General features: G+C 61.0%; 1 protein-coding gene across 3 annotated transcripts; it reads right to left on the reverse strand.

The window, feature by feature from the left end:
* Window positions 1–207: 207 nt before the first annotated feature.
* Window positions 208–19,351, reverse strand: ZNF316 (zinc finger protein 316). 3 transcript variants are annotated; one of them, XM_034963639.3, is made up of 9 exons: window positions 19,210–19,327; window positions 18,648–18,691; window positions 17,515–17,614; window positions 14,695–14,832; window positions 13,893–14,278; window positions 13,584–13,693; window positions 12,709–12,835; window positions 12,064–12,177; window positions 208–4,353 (listed from the first exon to the last, which is right to left on the reverse strand). In XM_034963639.3, exons 5-9 carry the CDS (start codon window positions 14,248–14,250, stop codon window positions 2,045–2,047), a joined length of 3,018 nt encoding a protein of 1,005 aa, XP_034819530.1. In that variant the 5' UTR covers window positions 14,251–14,278; window positions 14,695–14,832; window positions 17,515–17,614; window positions 18,648–18,691; window positions 19,210–19,327; the 3' UTR covers window positions 208–2,044. The 3 variants fall into 3 exon arrangements, with proteins under 3 accessions (XP_034819530.1, XP_034819529.1, XP_034819528.1); XM_034963638.3 differs by lacking the exon at window positions 17,515–17,614; XM_034963637.3 differs by lacking the exons at window positions 17,515–17,614; window positions 18,648–18,691 and having other exon boundaries at window positions 19,210–19,351.
* Window positions 19,352–22,150: the final 2,799 nt, after the last annotated feature.

Genomic DNA, 22,150 nt, shown 5'->3' on the forward strand with positions numbered 1-22,150 from the left:
GTGGGGGCCACCAAGGAATACGGTGGGCATGGGCAGCACGGGGCCACACTGGCCTGGGGCCAACTCCTCATGGGCCATCCTAGGACCCATTCTAATTTCTTAAAAATCTTTTAAAAAATGTTTGCAGAAACAACTTGGACCTGAGGCCGCGCAGAGCCTCCCCGACGGGTTCCCAGGAGTGGCGACAGCATGGAGTCCAGTCAGAAGTTCAGTTTGTCCACTCTTTATTAAAGCCAGGCCCTCCTGCTGACGGCTGCAGGACAGCTGCTGGGGCCCAGGAGGGACGGGGACAGCAGATCCTGGCCATACAGGGCTAGAGCTGAGATTCCCGGAGCCCCCCAAGCCCACCTTGCCCTTGGCCCTTTCTGAGGCTCCTGTCCCACAGGGAGAGGAGAAACCCAGGGCCGAGGTCATTACCCAGCACCCCGATGCCTCCCTGGGACCCCTGCTCTCCTCACCACCCCGCCCCGCAACCTCACCCAGCCAGGCTAACTGACTGCCACCACCCAGGCCCTCTTCCCACCCACCAACTACCGTGCCTCCTACCCGCCCCCAGCCCTGGCAGCCTGGCTGCTGCGCTCAGCCCCCAAGGCCATGTCTACACTAACGTGGAGGGAACTAGGTCTATTAGGGAATGCAGCTGCACCAAAAATCCGTTTCCTGGCCCCATTCACAGTGGCCCCAAAAGCGTGAGGGGAACGGGGCTTCACATGAACTACACCCCAGCTGCCCGCCCAGTGGCTTCCATGGGCCCAGTCCAGAGGGTAGGATGCCCACCAGGCAGGGGCCTTGCATAGTTGGGTGCCTGGTTTGTCACTGAGCCACGGCTCAGGTCCACACCCCCCCGAGGTGGACAGCCACTGTGCAAGCTGCCAGGCCACGGGTGCCTCCACTAACCAATTTGTGAAATGGGACTCTAAACAGAAACACTACTTGTTCTAGTGTAATGACAGAAGCAGAGTTAAAGGGACCTGCGAGTGTCCTAGGGCCCTGATTATGGGATGTGGGGAAAGATCCTTCGACCAACCTCAGTCGCTCTAAGTGAGCGCTGGGCTCCGAGAACGGGGCGTCTGCCTGCTCCCGGAGAGGGGCAGCCCAGGGAAGTGAAAGCTGGGGCTCAGGGCTGCGAGGGCCTCGGGCGCCCGTAGATGTCTGAGTTTGCCACCTCCGGCTGAGGGAGACGAAAGTACCAAGGACTGAGAGGACAAGCAGAGACCAAAACCGAACCGGTGCGGCGGGTGCCGGGGTGACCTCGGTGCAAGTGTGGGTAGAGGAGAGGAGGCGGCTCGAGAATAAGGCTTCAAACTCCCTCAGGACCCTGTCAACACCCGCGACCCGTCTGCCTGGCCGTAAGTTTGGTATCTGGCTTTTTCTCCTCCTAGATTCTTCAGGCCATACAAGAGGTGGAAATAAATATCCGCAGACAAGTTTCAAGTTTTCCCACTGGAGCTCCGCCCTTTGGAAACCTACAAGGCCTCCCCTCGCCGCGCGCAGTTAAACCTTCGGGACAGACTCGGATGACCGGGAGGGCCCAAGTCTCCCACTGAGGAATGGGAAGAAGTGGTCAGCCAAACCCACCGGCCTCCCAGGCATCCCGCTGGCCCACCTGGGTGGCCGGGCCCCACCCCCCCGTGGCGCAAGGACTTTCCCCTCCCTCGCCGCCACACCCGGTTGCAAACACACAAGTCCCTTGCTCCCCAGACCACCCAAGTCGGAATCCGAGTGAAATAAATAGCATCGCCCGCCAACTACCGCCCTGCTTCACACCCCGGGCCCACCCAGGGGATATCGCAGTCTCCGTGGGGGTGACGTCCCGGCCTCGCTGCCTCCGCGCTGCTCTTCTCCCCAGAGCTCCCCCACGTCTCCGGCTGAGCACACGGACCCGGCGGGCATGAGACCCGGGGCCGCAGGGCGAGGGCTGAGGGAAGGCACCGCACCCAGGACTGGGACCCTCAGCCTCCTGGGGCCCGAGGAGCGGGGGGCCGGCCGTCCAAGGGAGGGGCCGGTGGCCCTGCAGGCTGCGCTGCCGTCGGCCCCGGGCCCCTCACAGGACGCCCTCCCGGTAGGCGCCCGAGGGCCCGGCGAACGCGGCCTGGTGCTCGGAGCCGAAGCTTGTGCCGCCCGCGAACTCCAGCAGGGCGCTGCCGCGCTCACCCGGGCCGGCACTGGACGGCCCCTTGGCGGCCGCCTCGGGCTTGGGCGCGGGGGCTGGGGCCGAACCCGAGCCCGGCGCTGCGGTGGCTCCGCGGTGCGTCTTCATGTGGGTGAGCAAGTGAGAGCTCTGCGAGAAGCGGCGGCCGCAGTTGGCGCAGGCGTAGGGCCGCTCGCCCGTATGTGTGCGCTGGTGCGTGACCAGCACTGAGCGCTGCGAAAAGCGCTTGCCGCACTCAGGGCACGGGAAGGGGCGTTCGCCCGTGTGGCCGCGCCGGTGCTTGGCCAGGTTGGAGCGCTGCGCGAAGCCGCGGCCGCAGTCGGCGCAGCGGAAGGGCTTCTCGCCCGTGTGCGTGCGCCGATGCCGCTTGAAGTCCGAGCTGTGGCCGAAGCCCTTGCCGCAGTCGGGGCAGCGGTGCGGCTTCTCCTCGGCGTGCGCCCACTGATGCCGCGTCAGCGCCGCGCTCTGCCCGAAGCGCCGGCCGCACTCTCCACAAGCGTAAGGCCGCTCCCCGGTGTGCGCGCGCCCGTGCGCCGTCAGGTGCGCGCGACGGCTGAACCCCGCACCGCACACGCCGCACACGAACGGCTTCTCGCCCGTGTGGCCGCGCACGTGCGCCGCCAAGTGCGAGCCGCGGGCGAACCGCGCGCCGCACTCGGGGCACGGGAAGGGCCGCTCGCCGGTGTGTGTGCGCCGATGGCGCGCCAGGTGCGAGCCGTACACGAAGCTCTTGCCGCAGTCGGCGCAGCGGTGCGGCCGCTCGCCCGCGTGGTAGCGCTGGTGCTTGGCCAGCGCGGCCCGGCGCCCAAACGTCTTGCCGCAGTCCGAGCAGATCCATGGGCTCTCCTCCTCCGCCAGCGCGGCCGGCGCGGGCTCCGCCAGCAGACCCCCGATGGCGGGCCCGAACGCGCGCAGGCCGCCTCCGCCGCCCCCGGCCCCGCCGCCGCCGAAAGGGTCGCACGCCAGCCCGGTGCCCTCCACCAGGGAGAGCGGGCCCCCCAGGGGCGCCGGGAGCGGGCGCCCGTCGACCGGCAGCCGCTCTCGGAAGTCGGGTAGGCCCAGGATCGGGAAGCTGTCCGGGTGCAGCCAGGACTTGGGGTGCACGGGGAAGTGGAAGCCCAGCGGGTGGGAGGAGGGGCCTTCGCCCTCCCCGAGGCCGTTGCCCAGCTCCAGGAAGCGCCGTTCCGGCGCGGGGTCCACCTTGCCGCTGGGGGTGGGCGCCGCCACCGCCGCCTCCTCTCTCTCCTCAGCCGCGGCCTCCGCCTCTCCGTCCACCTCGCCAACTTCAGATCCCTCTGGCCCAGGGTCCGTGTCCTCGGGCCCCGCGGCGGCCGCCGTCTCGCCGGGCTCCCGCCGGGGGCCGTCACCACCCGCCTCCGCGCAGCCCCCGCCGCGTCGGTGGCGCTGGAAGTCGGCGCGCAGGCGGAAGGCCTGGCCGCAGTCGGGGCAGCAGTGCGGGCGGTCGGCCGTGTGCACCGCCTGGTGCCGTGCCAGCGCCGAGCTCTGGCTGAAGCTGCGGCCGCAGTGCGGACACGGGTAGGGTCGCTCGCCCGTGTGCGTGCGCTGGTGCGTGACCAGGTAGGAGCGGCGCCCGAAGCCCGCGCCGCAGAAGGCGCAGCGGTAGGGCCGCTCGCCAGTATGGATGCGTCGGTGCGTAACCAGGTGCGACTTGTAGACGAAGCGCTTGCCGCAGTCCGGGCACGGGAAGGGCTTCTCGCCGGTGTGCGTGCGCTGGTGGATGGCCAAGTGCGAGCGGTACACGAAGCCCTTGCCGCACTCCTCGCAGCCGAAGGGCTTGACGGCCGCGTGGTAGCGCTGGTGCTTGGCCAGCCGCGAGCGGTGCGGGAAGACCTTGCCGCACACGTCGCACGTGGTCTCCGGCCTCCCGGCAGGCGGGGCCACTGCGGCGGGGAACGCCCAGGGCGACAGCAGGTTCGCACCCGGCTCCCGGCCGGGCAGGAAAGGCTTCGCTTCAGAGCCGTCGGCCAGGACCCCCAGGCCGCCTGGGTCGGGCCCCCACCCTTCTGGAGTCTGCGCCGAATCCGAGTCGTCGGGCCCCCACGTCCCAGGCACGTCCCCCACGCCGTAGGCCGCCGACCAGAGCCCTGGGGGCTCGTTCTCCTCCTCGGCCACCTCCGCCAGGAAGTCCTCGTCGTCTTCCTCCTCGTGGTCCTCTATGTCGTCCGTCCAGAACCAGGCTCCTGAAGGCGACAAAGGCAGGCCAGAAGAGAGAGGTAAGTGAATTTGACAGGAGCCTGTGGCAGGTTCCTGTCCCGAGAAATCAGGGCTTCCGAGACGCCACCAGCAGGACCTTCCTTCAGTCGGACGGGGCACCTCCTTTCACCAAGTGAGCGGTTGCCCATGTCCCACTGCCAGTCCTGAACAGCCGCAAGGCAGGAAAGCCGCCGCCCCCAGCTAGGAACCTGGGGACACGCAGCACATGAAATTGTCCCTCCCAGGAAAGCCAGGGCTCCCGTCCAACATCTCTTCCAGACCGCCGGCTCCCTCCAGGGCTTGCCACCTGCTGAGGAACGGGGCAAACTCTAGGAAGGGGTGCGACCGAAGGTTAAACCCAAGCAGGGATCCTGTGCTGAGAAAACCAGGTGGAGACGCTGGGGCAGTTTTCCCCAAAGCTCCTGGAGAACTCCGCCTCCCTGGCCTTCCTGGAAGACAGCGCAGCCGGCGGCCCTGTCCACAGAAGACCTGCCTTTGTCAGCTCTAAGCTTTTTGTTTTTGTTTTGAGACAAGAGTCTCACTCTGTCACCCAGGCTGGAGTGCAGTGGCTCGATCTTGGCTCACTGCAACCTCCACCTCGTGGGTTCAAGCAATTCTCCCACCTCAGCCTCCCAAGTAGCTGCGATTATGGGCTCAGGCCACCACGCCCGGCTTTTTTTTTTAAAAGCTCACTGCAACCTCCACCTCCCAGGTTCAAGCAATTCTTCTGCCTCAGACTCCTTAGTAGCTGGGATTACAGGCGCACAGCACTGCAGCTGGCTAATTTTTGTATTTTTAGTAGAGATGGAGTTTCGCCATGTTGGCCAGGCTGGTCTCGAACTGCTGACCTCAGGTGATCTGCCCACCTCGGCCTCCCAAAGTGCTGGGATTACAGGCGTGACCCACCGCGCCCAGCCTTTTTTTATTTTGTTTTGTTTTTTGAGACGGAATTGAGCTCGTTGCCCAGGCTGGAGTGCAATGGCAGAATCTCAGCCCACCGCAACCTCCACCTCCCGGGTTGAGCAATTCTCCTGCCTCAGTCTCCCGAGTAACTGGGGTTACAGGCGTGCGCCCAGATGATGATGATGATGATGATGATGATTTTAGTAGAGATGGGGTTTCTCAATGTTGGTCAGGCTAGTCTCAAACTCCTGACCTCAGGTGATCTACCCACCTTGGCCTCCCAAAGTGCTGGGATTACAGGGGTGAGCCACCGTGCCCGGCCTGTCAGCTCTAAGCTTTGCTCAGCTTCCCCCATTCTGCCCCTCTCACACCAAGCTGCACCCCTGCCCTCTCCCTTCAGCCTTACGAGGCACCTGTGCAGGCAGTGAACAACATGTAGATGGAGCTGGCTCGGTCGGGCTCCTGTTGATGGCTCAAACACCTAAGACATCGTGACGCACCCAGGAGGGAACTGGTGTCTATGGAGCAGGCACTAAGTCACGGGACACAGGGATGACACCTGGCCTGCAGCCCCAGATGCTCTAAGGCACCTTCATGGACCCTGCCTGGTGTCTGCCTGACAGTCTCAGCATCTGGAAGGTTCCAGCTCCCACAGCTGGTGTGGAAATCTCCTCCTCACCCCACCTGGGTCCCCTGCCCATTTCAGCCGTCACCTAGCTGGATAAGCCTGGGCCACTGAGTGCTGCCCTAGGGGGAAAGTCGGAGCCCAGGAGGTCCCAGTAGGCCTCGGGTAGCCCCTCATGTCGCACGCTGGCCCCTGCCAGGCTGCATGCCCTTGGCACTGCCTCGTCCCACATGCATTCCATATGGGGACCTAGAGCCGCAGGAAAACACAGACCCACACAGGCCCGGCTTCACTGTGAAAAAACAGGCAACATAGAAAAGGGTCAGAAAACGGGTTACTGCATCTTTCACATTTCATGATACTTTATCGGTTTACTATCATAGTAAACGTAAGCTTGAAATAAAAAGGTTTCTTGTCACTAAGTTGAGTCTACCTCGAACTGCCACCCACAGCCACTCCGTGCACAGAGCAGCAAAGAAAAGCCCCGTCCCCATCAGTGGCCACCCTTCCCCGACTGGCAGCCACACTCCCCAGGTCTGGGAAGGCTGCTGCACCCCAGCCCTATACCCCAACCCTACAGGATAGGGAGGCTGGCAGAGAGCTCGAAAGGATCTCACCCTGAGGCTCTGATGCAGGTCTTGGGTTTGGAGACCCCTCCAAACGGGGAAGGTTCACGCCTAGGAACAACTATGATTTTGTAGCAGGGTGCATCGGTACCTCAGGAAACAGCCAAGACTCAGCGAGCATTTACTGGATAATAAGCCTCAAAGAACTGGACTTCCAGGCCAAGGGCGGCCTTGCCCACAGAAGTCTCAGCTGCCCAGAGCTGGGAGGCTCCTCCCATCACCTCTCCCTTGATCCTGATCGCAGCAGGGAATCCTCTCACTTGGGGAGGTAGGCAGGAAGCCCCCATCCCAGTGGGATCTGTAGAGAGGGCACCCCCCGCCAGCTCTGGAGCTGGCATGGCCACTTGTCCAACAACTGGGACAAGGGTGGGCCACACTCCAGCATATGGCATGGTGACAGGCCACCATTGACACCGAGTGCAGGAGGGGAAGGACATCCAAGTCCCTGGGGAGTCTGAGCGGGCTGCACTATAAGGGGAGCTCCCAGGAAGTAGCAGGGCCCCTGGGAAGGGTCCCAGAGGGAGACCAGCCTGCCCCAGGCCAGGCTCTGTCAAAGTCGATGGGAACATCCTTGAGTGAGGGTGTTCAGCCAACAGGGCTCCAGGGACAAGGCCCCGAGGGCGTTTGCTGGCTCTCAGATCCAAAGCCCTCTTCCAGATCTAAGTCAGGCCTCATCACAGCTCAACTCATCAGACCCAAGCCGGGGCGACAGGAGGCTGACTAGGAGGGGCTGGTGCATGTTTCTCAACAGCTGGAGGGCACTGGGGCAGGAACCATGCGACAGCCGCCCAGGGTACCCAACACACCTGCTTCCTCCAGAACCCAGGGGACAGCAGAGGAGAGGAGACCCTGGGACTGACGGTCCCTCTCCCCTGCACCTCACGTTTAGGCCTAAGGACTCTGACCTAGCAACATGCAGCTAGGCTTCCGGAAGAGGGACCACAAGGGCTCAGTGATAAAAAGGAGAGGCCGATCAGAGGCTCAAAGTCAGCTGTCTAGGGAGGGAGAAGCTTCCAGAGTATGGCCACAAGAACCTTCACGGCCCATGTCCTGAACTGGGAACACTAAGACCCCCCCCCATGCAGCGGCAGGTGACAGGAGCTGATGGAGAGGGAGACCACCCCAGCAGGCTGGGTGCAAGGGAATGAATGAAAGGCCTCAGGGCTGGGGCTGGGGCTGTCACAGGAACGATCCCCCCACCTCCCTCCACAGGCATCAGCACCAGGCACAGCTGCTCCCTAGCATGAGTGGCGTCTTTAGAGGCTTCCCCTTTGAACCTTAATGCTGAGATGTTCCTCAAGGGCTCACTACTCCCCTGTGCCCGCAGCAACCCTCCTGCAGGCTGAAGCCCCACATCTGCTCAGTTCCACCAGGACGGCAGGGGCCAGGCCGGGATGCTACACCTTCTCTCCCTTGGCTTCACCTCAAAAGGCAGCTGGGGGACCCGGGCTTTGTCTGGGTGTGAATTCCACTCCTATGACGCACTGGCCATAGGACCTTGGGCAAGGCCTTAAATCTGAGTTTTCCCATCTGTAAAATGGGTTGATAACAGCACCTGCAATCCACTTGGTGGGACGGCTGCCAGGATGAAATGCACATCCGTAAACACCTGCGATGCGGCTGCAGCAGCACCTCCACTGCTCCCTGGGTCAGGTGGCGCTGCTGCCACCACAGGTCCCTGCAGATGCCAAGGCCCCCTGCTGTCCATCCCATGCTTTCTGTTGGTCATTGCTCAAGTTGTCCCCCAAATGTCAGGCGATGCTCCTTTCCTGCCATCAGGCCCTGGTGGCCACAGATCCCCACCAAGGCCTTTGCTCTTGAGGCTGGGCCACAGTCCCTAATCCTAGATAGGCCCCTGGCCAGCCCTGTGCCCCGGGGGCAGGCTGCCTCCTGGACTGGACAGGAGGGGTGGGGCACCCTCCAGCCCACACTAGTGCCCTCCTGCTCACCAGTGGCTGGTGCAGTGCCAAGGCCCTCAGGCCCTGGATGCACAAAGGTCCCTACACCTGGGAGGGTGCTCATGGGCATCACCAAAGCCGGGCATTTACCCAGAATCCCACCAACACAACTGCAGGCTCTCCAGCTTCTGTCCCCAGGCCCTGGTTTAACTGTATGGGAGGCAGTGGTAATCCCAGGGGCCAACCAATGTCCCCAGCAGCACAGCCCCCAGAACAGTCTGGTAAGTGCCCTGCCCTGGGCACAGGGTGGGGGTCCTACATAGGACACTAATCACAGTGGCTGTGGGGAAGACAGTGGCCCCACAGCCACATGCCTGACCCAGAAGACACGGTCCCAACCTGCCATGGGACCCCACACACATCTCACATCACTGAGGGATGCTGCTCAGTGTAGCCCACACACACCACCCATGGCACCAGGCCGCCACCATCTACAACTCCCACTCCTGGGCAACCTCTGCCCATCTCGGAGTCTGGAACCTGCTCTCCAGGCCCAACCTGACCTGGGCCCCACGGCGAGTCCACGGAGTTGGCTGACTGAACAGCGCCACTTCTCTCCCTCTGACAACCCATCCGCTGGGGCCTGGCCTGGAGTGCAGGCTGTGGAAGTCAGTTCCGAGTGAAGCCAACACTGCTCCCTCCCCTCACCCGGCCAGTGCAACTTTCTCCATTCAGACACAAACTCCAGATGGCCTTAGGGAGAGCTTCTCTCACGGGGGACAGTCGCAAAGGGAGGAGGTGGACAAGGGTGACACGCCCAAGTTCATAGGCATTAGCAGCGCTCCCTTCTGCAAACTGTCAGGGAGATGAGGGTGGCACTGGCCCCACATTGGTGCTTGGGGGAGGCGGGCTCTCGGGCGCAGCTTCTGCACTGGCATCTGAACCAGCTGCATGGCCTTGGCCAGGCTGCCAGGTCTGTAAGGAGGGGCCTCTCTGAGGACAGGCACTGGGCCTGCCCCTCACCGGGGCAGGTGACCTCAGAAGGGCCAGTCTGCAGTGGCTGAGGGGGTCCATCTCGGAGGGTGGAAAGGCAGTCCCACAAGTACAGGGCTGGCCCGCCAGGCCAATGCCACTGGCAGGCACCCACAGCCACAATTTTCTCCAGGCACATTCTTGCTCTAGTGCAGAGCAGAGCCGGCAGAAAACAGGGTTCAACCAGGGCGGGGATCTAAGCCAGGTAAGGAGAAAGGCAGGGCAAGGGAGGGTCTGGAGCATGGCTGAAGGGCAGGTGGGGGCTTCAGCAGCCCTCAGGAGGGGTGGGTCCTGATCAGGGCAGTGCCAGAGCCCAGATGTCATGTGTGGCCCAACTCATCAAGGAGCCCAAGAGAGGGACATACTTGGCTCTTGCAAGACTCCAGTCTAGAAACAAACTCTGTCAGCCTGGGCACAGGCAGCCTCTGTCCTGCCCCAGCGATCTCAACCAGCTCAGCCGACCAGAAATGAATGCAGGGGAGGCAGGGAGCACTGGGGGAGGCGGGGAGCATCAGGGGAGGGTAGCCACTCAGTACACAGGCTATGGATCACATTTCAGAGACTGACTTTACACACCCACTCAGGGCCAGGGGGCATCCCAGGCCTGCCAGCCCCAACACAACGACCATCCGCAGGGGATGCAGGAGGCACTGGCCCAGCCAGCCCCTCAGGTAGCTCTCAAACCCCAGCCAGGTGCACAGGCCACAAGGGTACTGTTGCCCGGGCTGAAAGGGAACCACTCAGGCTCAAGCCTGCACAAGGCTCTACCCCTAACCCTCCAGGAGGCACAGAGAACAGGAGCACAAGTAGACCACACGCTGAGGGACGGGCCCCGCAGGTCTGTGTCCCCTTCTCTTCCTGAGAGCGTCATCCACATCCCAGACTCATCCTGGGGGCAGCAGTGATCTTTCTTGCCAACCAGAGCCCTCCTGACTGAAACCTGGGGAATATTCCAAGAGGGTCCCCAAGTGTCTGGAGAATGGCGGCAGGAAGGGCCTCCTACAATGACACAGAGGAGGGACTGGCAGGCCTCAATGATAGTTCAGCTCTGTGTCCCCACCCAAACCTTATCTCCAATTGTAATCCGCATGTGTCGTGTCAAGGGAGGGACCTGGTGGGAGGTGATCAGATCACGGGGGCCGTTTCCCCCATGCTGTTCTCATGATAGTGAGGGAGTTCTCACGAGATCTGATTTTTTTTTTTTTTTTTTTTGAGATGGCGTCTCACTCTGTCGCCCAGGCTGCAATGCAGTGGCGCAGTCTTGGCCCACTGCAACCTCCACCTCCCGGGTTCAAGTGATTCTTCTGCCTCAGCCTCCCAAGTAGCTGGGACTACAGGCGCGCACCACCACACCCAGCTAATTTTTGTATTTTTAGTAGAGATGGGGTTTCACCATATTGCCTAGACTGGTCTTGAACTCCTGACCTCGTGATCTGCCCACCTTGGCCTCCCAAAGTGCTGGGATTACAGGCATGAGACACCGCACCTAGCCTATTTTTTTTTTATTTCTTTTTTAATTTTTGAGACAGAGGCTCACTTTGTCACCCAGGCCGGAGTGCAGTGGTACAACCTCGGCTCACTACAACCTCTGCCTCCCGGGTTCAAGCCATTCTCCTGCCACAGCCTCCCGAGTAGCTTGGACTACAGGCACACGCCACCACACCCAGCTAATTTTTGTATTTTTAGTAGTGACGGGGTTTTGCCATGTTGGTCAGGCTGGTCTCAAACTCCTGACCTCGAGTGATCTGTCCACCTCAGCCTCCCAAAGTGCTAGGATTATAGGCATGAGCCACCGCACCCAGCTTGTATTTTCATTTGAAAACACATCTATGAAGTGCTCCAAATCTACCCATTGCCCCTCCTAACTGGCATCACCTAGCCCCAAACCAGACACCTGTGGGGCAGGGGCCTCTACAGAGCTCTCTGACGCTAGGAGCCCCTCAGACACCACTAAGGACCTCCACGCAACTGACAATGTGGCGTCCCCCAGTGGGAACCTGAGTTGAGTTCAGTTTCTTCAGATGAATAAAGGGGGCCTTAGAGTTGAAGGAGCAGAGCCAGAGCTGGGCCTGAGGCTTTCAGGGAAATTCACCACCCTGAACACCTTCTGCACCCATCACTCCAAAACCTCCTCTCCAGAATGCCCCAACCTGCCCATCCCGGTCAGAGTCCTGCCCATGGTGCTCCAGGGAGAGCAAGGGAGACTGGGGGGAGCCTTTTCCCAGACATGGCCAAGTGGGCGGAGAAGCAGGAGGACCGGCTAGCGCTGTGCCATCAGAAAGGCCTCCGCAATGGTGTGCTGGGCTCCTGGGTCTGCCCTGGCTCAGCCGACCACCTGACAGCTGGCCCCTCACATGCAAAGAAATTCACAGGCTCCAGCGCAGGGCAGGGTATCATTTTTAAAGGTTCCTAGGAGGAGCCTCTAGGTTCTCTAAGGACCTTACAGCCCTCGGACCTTTCTGGAACTTGAACCACCAGGAGCCAGGCGGCAAAGGCAGAGGCGCAGTCAGAGGCACCAGGTACCAGGTCTGCAGAGAGCGCAGTGAAAGCCAAAGTTTGACAACAGCTCCAAGAAGCTATCGGCACAAACCACGAAATTCCATCCACACTCACCTGTGTAGACGCCAGTGACGATGTCTCCTTCCTCAGGTCGGGGGCTATCTGGGACCCAAGGTTCTTCCCCTTGTTCCAGCCGGAAGATCAGATCGGGCTTGGGAATTGGGTATCCTGCCAGGAGAACAGACGGCGGCTGCAGGCGGCTCCCGTGGGCCCTCCCCTGCCCTGCAGCCCGTGCTGTGCCACCGCTCAGTGCCCCTCCACCTCCGTCTTCCCAGCACCAGCCCTCCCACACCCCTGCTCTGGAGGGTCCAGGCGGTCCCTTCCCTCTGAACCTTTCCCTGTCCTCCCCTGCCCTCCTCCCACCAAGCCCCCCCAACACCTTCACCTGCAAGATGCCCACAACCCTCCTCCTCCCTCGCCTTCCGCCTCACCCCTGGAGGCTTCAGGGGCCATGCAGCAGACACCAGAGACAGACAGCCTCCACAGATGTGTCACCTGGCTCAGGGTGCTGCCTGGCCAGTGACATCCCCCGCCCCACCCAGGGGCCATGGGGTCCTAGGGCTTCCCTGGGAGGTGGGCTGGGCCCAGCATCCACCTTTGGAAAGACCCTGGGATTTGAAAAGCGCCCCGTCAGACAGCTAAGACCCTGGCAGCCATCACACCAGGCTGCCTCTTGGGGACAAAGGGTCCCGTCCTTACCCAAGGACACGAGAATCCCATAGTTCTCCTGCATGACTTCCTGGTAGAGGCCCCGCTGGTCTGCTTCCAGCCTTTCCCACTCCTCCAGGGAGAAGTACACAGCCACATCTTCAAACGTCACCAGCCCCTGGGGAAACAGAGCCTCAGGTGAGAGGCTGAGGGAGCCCTTTACAAAGAGCCACGGAAGATTGAGGCCACTGAGGCTCTCCAGCATGGGTGTCAGGGGACACAGATGCCCAGATGGCACTGAGGGCTTTCAGGCCTTGCCACAGCCCTGGAAAGCAAGGACCAGATCCCAGCCAGCGAATGGGGACTCAAGCTCAAAGACGGTGAACGACCCAGCTCATACGGCAGAGCTGTGGCTCAAGCAGAGGCCAGGAGACAAGGAGCCCCACCCCCAGTCCCCCTCTTCATGCAGTCTGGCTCAAGCCAGTGCAATGGCCATGTCAGCCATGGAGGGCCCACACCCGAGTGGACAAGCAGCAGCAACTAAACCGAGCGTGGGCACTGGTGCCTGACCTGACTGGGCAGCAGGAACCCGGACCCTGGACATGTGACAGGCACTCCAGGTGAGGGGAGGGCCAGCCTTGGGGGAGAGCCAGGCCTCTGAAGTCGCTGTGCACAGTGCGGTTGAGTGGGTGGCAGCCAAAGCAATCAGGACAACCCAACGCCCAGGAAAGCAGGACCACACCCCCGGGCTTGGGGCTGGACACCCAGCCGCTTCCTGTGGCCCCTCCCAGCTCAGGGCCTGGGCCTGGTCCGGGGACTCCAGTGCCATGGCCGCTGCCAAAAGACGCCTCCAAACAGCAGGTGCCGAGGCCCCGGGGGAAACCCTGCCCGGGTTACCCAAGCCCCAAACGGAGAGGGCGGCTCACCTGACACCCAGCCGTCAGCAAATCATCCTCGTCCTCATCCTCCTCCTCCTCTTCCTCCTCCTCCAGGTCCTCATCCCTAGGAGTGGCTGGAGCCCGGGAGGCCTGCAGGCCTGTGGGGAGAGATCTCTTAGGGCCAGCTGCCCTGAGCCCCCAGCCTGCAGGGCCAGGAGCCCTGGCAATACCCTCATTGCAAAGCTGGGTTTCAGCTCCACCCTGTCGGCCCAAGAGCCCTCCTGGCTTGACCAGGTCCCTGGCCTGGCCCACCTCAGCCCCGTTCATCTCCTCCCCAAGGCTGGCTGCTTTTCTTACCCTTTTCCTGAAGAACTGGGGACTTGGCATCACCACCACGGCTAAGTCGCTCCTGGGTCCCCAACGCCGGACACTGCTCCTCTGCCAGCACCTCCTTCACATCCTCCTCCTCCACGTCCGCCTCCACCTCCACCTCGGCCACCGCCTCCACCTGCGCATCCTGCACTACCTCTGCCACACCCTCCTCCTCCTCCTCCACCACCACTATCTCCTCCTCCTCTTCTTCCACCTCCTGCACCTCTTCCCCCTTTTCCTCCTCCTCCTCCTCTTCTTCCTGGTCAGGGTCGCACTCTGACCCGTCCTCTGCCCGCTCCAGCTGGTCAGCTGGGGAGTCAGGAGTCGTGTGGAGCGCCGCCATCCTCCCTGGGAGCGAGCCTCCACGTGGCCTGAAATGCAGATGGACGCCAGTGACGGGCTGCTCTCAGCACACCACACGGTCCCCTCACAGGGTCTCCCGCAGCCTGGCGGGGGCGAGGGGAGCAGGATTTACTCCTGTTATGTAGTTGAAGGCAATGGAGATGAGGGAGGACCGGGCCTTCCCACGATCTTACCCTGCACCACCAAGACATTCTGTACCCAGAAAGGCTGCCCCAAGAGCCCCTCCGCATGACCCCTGGGATGCCAGTCTCAGCTCCTTTTCACCAAGAACTACGTGCCTGGTGTGAACTGCTGCTCTTTCCTGGAGTAAATCAGGCATTTATCCCAGTCTTTATCCACAAGGAAGCATCACACAGCCCGAGGGTGGCCCATGTTTAGCCAGAAGGAAAAGCCCACCTGATACCCAGGACAAAGAGACGCTTACCTGGTCCTCAACACACATGAACCAGGCCAGCAGGGAACGCCAAGAGGTCTCAGCACAGACAGGATGCAGGCACTTGCAAGGCACGACAGGGCTGGGAGGAGAGACAGGTGCCAGGAAGCCGGCAGGTCAGGCTCCTTCCTGCAGGACATGGGAGAGTGGGGGCTGTGAGCCAGCATCACCCTCATGTGCCCTCAGCCCTCGCTCTGTGAAAAGCGCAGTGCATGGTGGACACACGGCTCATCGCCAGACCATCAGGAGGACAGGAAATGCCTGTGACATTTCAAGTTTGGGGATCAGAGACTCTTAAGGGCTGACTTACCAAAGCCCTAGAGGCTACAGTGTCCTACTCTCTCACTGACATCAGTAACAGCTCAGCCCAGAAGCTCAGGGGAGAGGCAGCCACACTGACACAGGGTCCAGGGTCCAGGGCCATGGACACAGCAGGATGGGAGCTGCTGGCCCTGGGACCCCTTGCCCCTCCCCACTGCTAGTGTCCTTCACTAGCCCCTGTGGGGTCCCAAGGGCACGGCAGAGTCACAGCGTTGATGAGTCCATTTCTGTGGCTCCTTTCTGGGTATAAACCTGAGACCGGGCCCATTACCCAGGACACATACCATCAGTGTCTCTGGCCTGAACAGGGCCATTTCCAAAGCAAGCCAAGCCCAGAATCCAGGGGGAGAGACCATGAGCCCCAGAAGCACCCTGGAGTGTCAGGCCACTTGGCCACACAGAGCACTGGGCCCACCCTAGCTCATCCAGCTCGAGCAGTGGACAGTGTCTGCCACAGAACTCCTAAAACAAGACTGAGTGGCCTTCACGAGAACAGTCCAGACCACCACGCCTGGTGTTCTTACGGACACAGGAGAAAGCTGCTCCGTGATTAGCTCTCCCTCCATAACCCATCACTTCTCTATCAGTTAGGCAGCTGTTAGGCCATTTCTGCATTGCTGTGAAGGAATACCTGAGGCTGAGTAAGTGGCAAAGAAAAAAGGTTTCATTCACTCACAGTTCAACAGGCTGCACCAACATGGCGCCGGCATCTGTTTCTGGGGAGGGCCTCAGGAAGCTTCCACTCATGGAGGGAGGCAAAGGGGCAGCAAGAGAGAGGGAGGAAGCCCCACTCTTTTAAAACAACCAGATCTCTTGTGAACTGAGAACTCCCTTATCACCAAGGGGACGGTGCTAGACCATTCATGAGGGATCCGCCTCCATGGGCCAATCCCCTCCCACCAGGCCCACCTCCAACACTGGAAATCACCTCCCAGCAGGCCCGCCTCCAGCACTGGAAATCATGCTTCAGCGTGAGACTGGAAGGGGACTGATGGAGCCTGGATGTTTGTCCCCGCCCAGATCTCACGCTGAACCGTAATCCCCAATGCTAGAGGCGGGGCCTGGTGGGAGGTGACTGGATCATGGGGGTGGGTCCCTCCTGAATCTTGGGTCATCCCCTTGGAGACAGTGAGTAATGAGTTCACAGGACATCTGGTCGTCTTTAAAAGTGTGTGGCGCCTCCCCACTCACTCTCTCTTGCTTGTTCCTGTTTTCGCCATGTGACATACCTACTCCCCCTCACCGTCCACCATGATTAAAGGCTTCCTGAGGCCCCCTAGAAGCCAGGCAGATGCCAGCACCATGCTTCCTGTACAGCCTGCAGAACCATGCGCCAGTCTCACCTCTTCTTTATAAATGACCCAGTCTCAGGTATTTCTTTACAGCAATGCGAGAACAGCCTGACACCTGGACAAACACCCAAACCATAGCAGCCGCGCGTACTCATTTCCTGAACTGCTTTGAGCAGTTGCTTTAAAATCCACACTTTAATAGCCAGGAAGCTCTGAGCATTCACACAGGCCCACCCAAGTCAAAGGCTGGGACACACAGGCATCCAGAAGCCACCTCTGTCCCGAAGGTCACACGTGCCCCCTGACTGGCTCCAGCCCCCTTTCTAGTTTCAGAATCACTGACCCCCAAAGACTCAAGTCACAGAACTATGCCTGGGAGCGCCACCCCAACCTCCAGCCTCTCCCAGAAGCCAACCTTCTCAGTGTCCACAGCTCTTTGGCGTGTGAAGATGCCCAAAGTGTCGAAATCCATGTGCCGTGTGTTATGCCAGCCACCTCCAGGAGGACGCGGCCCTGCCCAGCACTCAGGGCGCTGGGTACACTCAGCAACGGTTTCCCAACTGCCACCCACTTGAGGCCCAGAGGAGGGCTTTTCTCTTTCAAGCCTCAGGCCGCAGATTCAGGCTGGGCCTAGGTGCCATGCCAAGCTCAGTAGAGCTGTCTCCTGCCTGGCCACCACCTGAAGCAGCAACTTTAAACTCCCAGAGCCAGGCCGCCATATACGAGGACACAACGGAAGAACACTTCACAGCTTTGGAATAAAGTGGCTGCATGTTCGTCTCATCTCAGGCCGTGTGTGTGTTATTCCCCATCCCCAGAACTCTCTTCCCCTTTTCCTGGGTGGTCTTCTGAGGCAGCCCCCTGGGCCCCAGTGGGTGACACAGTTCCCTGTAATTCTTCCCTCACAGCACTCACCACATCTTAAAAATACACTTATGAGACTGTCTTATCATCTCTCTCCCTGAGTACAGCCAGCTCCCGGGCGGCAGAAGCTCCCTTTGCTCATGTCTGAATACCCCTCACACCAGCACTTAAGAAGCATTCAAATACTTACTAAAAGAATGTCTAAAGTCGCCAGCCAATGTGATGGACACAGGATTTTTCAAACTCAGCATTTTGGCCCCACTGTCCTGTTCCAGAACAGGCTGACCACTGCTGGGGGTAGGGGGTTGGGGGGACCCTTGGAATTGGAACTCACCCCAGAAGCAGTGGAGAGTCTCTCCCTCCAAAGAGGACACTGAGTTCTTTCTCCCAAGAAGTCCACCCACGGACGACCAGAGAAGGTGGAGGACCAGCTCCTACAGAGGTGAGCAGCACAGCCACACATCGTCCCCAACCCAAGACTCAGAACATAATGGTTTGAAAAACGGACCTCAGCAGTCCGGGCAGAGTTTAGATTCCAGCAACTCGCCCTGGGTTATCTCTGCCTCCCCCAGGCCTGCACTCTTGCCCTCTTCTTGCCAGCCTGCCAGTCCACTGTAAACACTGCTCACTTCTCCCTCGGCATCCAACTCTGGGTCAGAGGCCACAGGGGGCCTCATCAGCATCAATCCCAAACCAGAGGCCACAGGGAGCTTCACCAACGTCATCCCAAACCCTCATTTCTCAAACTCCCCACCTCAGGTGATCCACCCGCCTCGACCTCACAAAGTGCTGGGATTACAGGCGTGAGCCACCTCACCCGGCCCCAAACCCTCATTTCTACTAGGGCCCTGCACTCTAGGATACAGTGCTGCAGCCAACATTTAGAATGGGAGGTGACAAAGTATCTCCCAAGAGGAGAAGGGAGCGAGGCAAGGGCAGGAAGAAGAGGCAAAGCTTGAAAGTTGATAGAAACTCCTCACAAAAGCTCCAAAGCCAGGGAAACCCAACTCAGAGAGCGGGAGATGTGGGGGTGTGCTTGTGTCTAGCCCCCTTCATTCCCTCTGGGTGGCCCCCGCTGCCCTCAGAGCCCTTCGGGTCTTCATGCCCTCCTGAAGGACTTCCTTCCCCGACCACCACAGTCCTCACTGTCTGTCCTCGGATTCTGGATCCCACTATTTTCCTGGGTTTGCTCCTGGTGCAGGTTATTTCCACGGGGGCCATCTCAGGTTCCCCAGGGTAGCCCCCTCACCACCCCACCCGGCTCCCCAGACCTGCCCACACTTGTTGAACCAAACCAAGCACCGAGGTCTCCCCACACAAGCAGAGCTGGGGGCCTGATCCTCCTGGTACCTGCACTTCCTCTTGCCCATCGGGTCCTCGACCAAAGCCCAGCCCCTTTCCTACCTCTGCTGCCACGCGGGACAGCCCAGACCCCATCCAATCCCAGGGATGGGTGTCCCTACCCACCTGCCGGCAGCAGAAGACAGCCGAGCAGCCCACCGGGGCTCCTTCTGCAGATAAGAGAAAGCCCGGATAAGGCCCCCAAGGTCACAAAGCGGGCTCCTGGGGCGACGAGCCGAGCGCCTCCCGCCCCCCAGGGGGCGTCCGGAGCCGCCTCCTCCTGCAGAGACCTAGACGATGACAGCCCCTCCTGGATGGGTGTGTCCTGGGGGCGGCCGCGGCCCAGCCCCTGCCGCTGCGGCCGAGAAGGCGTGGGCGGGCACCCGGAGGTGTCACGCGTGGCCTCCCGGGCCTGCCCCCTCCGCCTCCTGCCCGGACCGGCCCCGGGAGTCGGCAACGCGCAGGCCCGGACGGGGGTCCGGGAGGCGGGGGCGCTGCCGCGGAAGTCCCTACCCGCGTTCCGCTCCGACCCTGCAGGCCCCGGCCCCGCCGCCTCCCCGCGGCCTCCCCGCGCCGGGCGTCGAGGGCCAGCCCGGCCCCGCCGCCGCCGCCGCCCCCGAGCGCAAGCCCGGCCCGCCCGCACCTGCCGCCCGCGCCGCCGCCCACCGGCCCCGCGAGACCCACTCACCGCGCGGGCCGGGCTGGCCGAGCCACGGGCCGGACGCCGGGGCCGGGGCCTGCGGGCCGGCGGCGGGCCCCGCGCTACACAAAGTGACGGCCCGGGAGCTGCGCGACGGCGGCGCGTGGGCACCGGAAGTACCGCCGGCCAGCCCCGCCCCGCCCGCGCCCGCGGGGGGAGGAACTTCCGGTCACGCGGGGGCAGCGGTGCGGAGCGGGGAAGCGCGGGTTGCGGGGGTTTGCCCAGCTGGGCCTCGGGCCGGGGCGAGGACGGGGCGTGCGGGGAGGGGACGGGAGCGCCCTCGACACTCGTGGGGCGCCCACAACCTCGCCCCGCTCCTGGACACCCTGGCCAGGTCTCGGAGGTGACCCCGAGGTCCCGCCGCTGCGACCACCGCCTTCCCCGAACCCCAGCCCGGCCTCGTTCATCGGGGCGCCCGCTGAGGACCAGGCCCCGCGCTGGGCCCCCTCCGCCAGTCCACGGGGCCTGCCCGGGACCCCAGGATGGTGGAGGGAGGAGGCGACCCCTGTGGTGGGGAGGGGGCCAGGTGTCCACGCCTCCACCAGATCCCCGGGCCCGCGCGGGGTGAACGTCTTGTGGGTGGGGAGGGAGGAGGGACGGGCGGGGTGAACGTCTTACTTACGGGTGGACTGTGGCGGTTGAGTGCAGGAGGAGACTGGGGTTGTGGAGCCCGCACTTGGAGGGACATGGGGTCACGGGCAGGGAAGCGATGTCCAGGCAGAGGGAATGGCCAGTGTGGGGGCAGAAGTGACAGGCGACCCCAGGAACCCAGGGAGGGGTCGGTGCGCTCAGCGGCCACCCCCAGACCCCCACCCACAAGCCTGTCTGCACCTGCTCCCAAGAGGTGCAGCTGGGGTGTCAGGATGAGCTCTGGCATTGGTGGAGTCCAGGGTCTGTCTTCCGCCTGGAATGGTGTGGCCTAGGCTCCTTCCCCAGCTCCCAGCCCGCCTGCACCATTGTTCTTGGTGCTTTTCTGTGGGGACCCCAGGCCTGACTGGGCAAGAGATAGAGGACTCGGCCAGGCACGGTGTCTGTAATCCTAGCACTTTGGGAGGTCTTGGCGGGCGGATCACGAGGTCAGGAGTTCGAGACTAGCTTGGCTAACATGGTGGGTGAAACCCCATCTCTACTAAAAATACAAAAATTAGCCGGCCGTGGTAGCGCACCCCTGTAGTCCCAGCTGCTTGGGAGGCTGAGGCAGGAGAATCGTTTGAAGCCGGGAGGCAGAGGGTGCAGTGAGCCGAGATCACACCACTGCACTCCAGCCTGGGCGACAAGGTGAGACTCTGTCTCAAAATAATAATAATAATAAGATAGAGGAGGACTCAAACCTTAGTCCCACAGAGGGGTGCAGCCCCAACCCCTTGAATCAGACCCTCACAGTGATGTCGCTTGGCTCTTGGTGTTTTAAAATGTCTTAAAGTTAATATAATAACATTTTAAAATAAGGAGTCCCATTCTTGTTTAAAAAATAAAATTGAAAAATCAGGTTCTAATGCGGAGTCTCACACCTATAAATTAAGCACTCTGGAGGGCCGAGGCGGGTCACACCTGTAATCCCAGCACTTTGGGAAAACAAGGTGGGAGGATTGCTTGAGCCCAGGAGGTCGAGGCTGCAGTGAGCTATGATTGCACCACTCCACTCCAGCCTGGGCAACAGATTGAAACCCTGTCTCTAATAATAAATAAAATCTGAAAAATCAGAAGTTCTGGCAACACAAGGCCCCTGGTTTGCAGGGCACCAGCCAGTAGGGCCTGAGAAGTAACCAGCTTCTGTGGGTGGGACTGAGCGTGGCCATGGTCCTCAGTGCCCACCACTCCCTGTCCCTTTCCTCCAGGCCCACATCTGAATGACACTGCCTGACTCTCCTGTGGGTATCTCTTAGAACCCCTAATCCCTAGATTAGACCCTTCCCCACCCTACCTGATCCGTCAGGTTCAGTAGGAAGGTGCAATTGCCCCCAGGCAGCTCCCAGGAAGGGCTCTGACTGTAGGACAATTAACAATTGACCAAAAGCAGTGTCACCAGGTGATGTGGTTTGGCTGTGTCCCCACTGAAATCTCGTCTTGAATTGGAGTTCTCATGATCCCCACATGTTGTGGAAGGGACCCGGTGGGAGGTAATTAAATCATGGGGGCAGTTCGCCTCATGCTGTTCTCATGTTAGTGAGTTCTCATGAGATCTGATGGTTTTGTAAGGGGCTTTCCCCCTTTGCTCCACACTTCTTCCTGCCATCATGTGAAGAAGGAAGTGTTTGCTTCCCCTTCCACCATGATTGTAAGTTTCCTGAGGCCTCCCCAGTCATGCGGAACTGTGAGTCAGTTTTTGGTGGTGGTGGTGGTTGGTGGTGGTTGGTGGTGGTGGTGGTGGTTTGTTTTGTTTTTGTTTTTTTCTTGAGATGGAGTCTCGCACTCTGTTGCCCAGGCTGGAGTGCAGTGGCACAATCTCTGCTCACTGCAACGTCAACCTCCCAGGTTCAAGTGATTCTCCTGCCTCAGCCTCCCAAGTAGCTGGGATTACAGGTGTGCACTACCACGCCTGGCTAATTTTTGTATTTTTAGTTGAGATGGGGTTTCACCATGTTGGTCAGGCTGGTCTCAAACTCCTGACCTCGTGATCCGCCCACCTTGGCCTCCCAAAGTGCTGGGATTACAGGCGTGAGCCACTGTGAGTTAAACCTCTTTCCTTTTATAAGTTTCCCGGTCTTGGGCAGTTCTTTACAGCAGCATGAAAATGGACTAATACACCAGGGAAGCAGCTGGAATGTGAAGGCACCAGGCCTTTGCCACCCTTAGCCCTGCAGGAGCAGGAAAGGGCAGGATGTTGTCAGGCCTGGAGGGAGGTGGAGATATAAAGATGGGGACACTGTGGGCACTGTGATTATGGAGGGACAGTGTGGCAAGGAGAGAGTACCCCAACCCTCCCCTC

The sequence above is a fragment of the Pan paniscus genome, chromosome 6 (genome assembly GCF_029289425.2).
Source record: "Pan paniscus chromosome 6, NHGRI_mPanPan1-v2.0_pri, whole genome shotgun sequence".
NCBI classification, from domain to species: Eukaryota; Metazoa; Chordata; class Mammalia; order Primates; family Hominidae; genus Pan; species Pan paniscus.

Bases quoted from the DNA above. Each gene is read 5' to 3' on its own strand.
- ZNF316 (XM_034963637.3), bottom strand. From the start codon at position 14,250: ATGGCGGCGCTCCACACGACTCCTGACTCCCCAGCTGACCAGCTGGAG. The intron at 12,836-13,583 runs GTGAGCCGCCCT...CTGTTTCCCCAG, and splicing joins TGCTGACGGCTGGGTGTCAG to GGGCTGGTGACGTTTGAAGA. The intron at 4,354-12,063 runs GTGAGTGTGGAT...TGTCGCCTTCAG, and splicing joins CGTCACTGGCGTCTACACAG to GAGCCTGGTTCTGGACGGAC.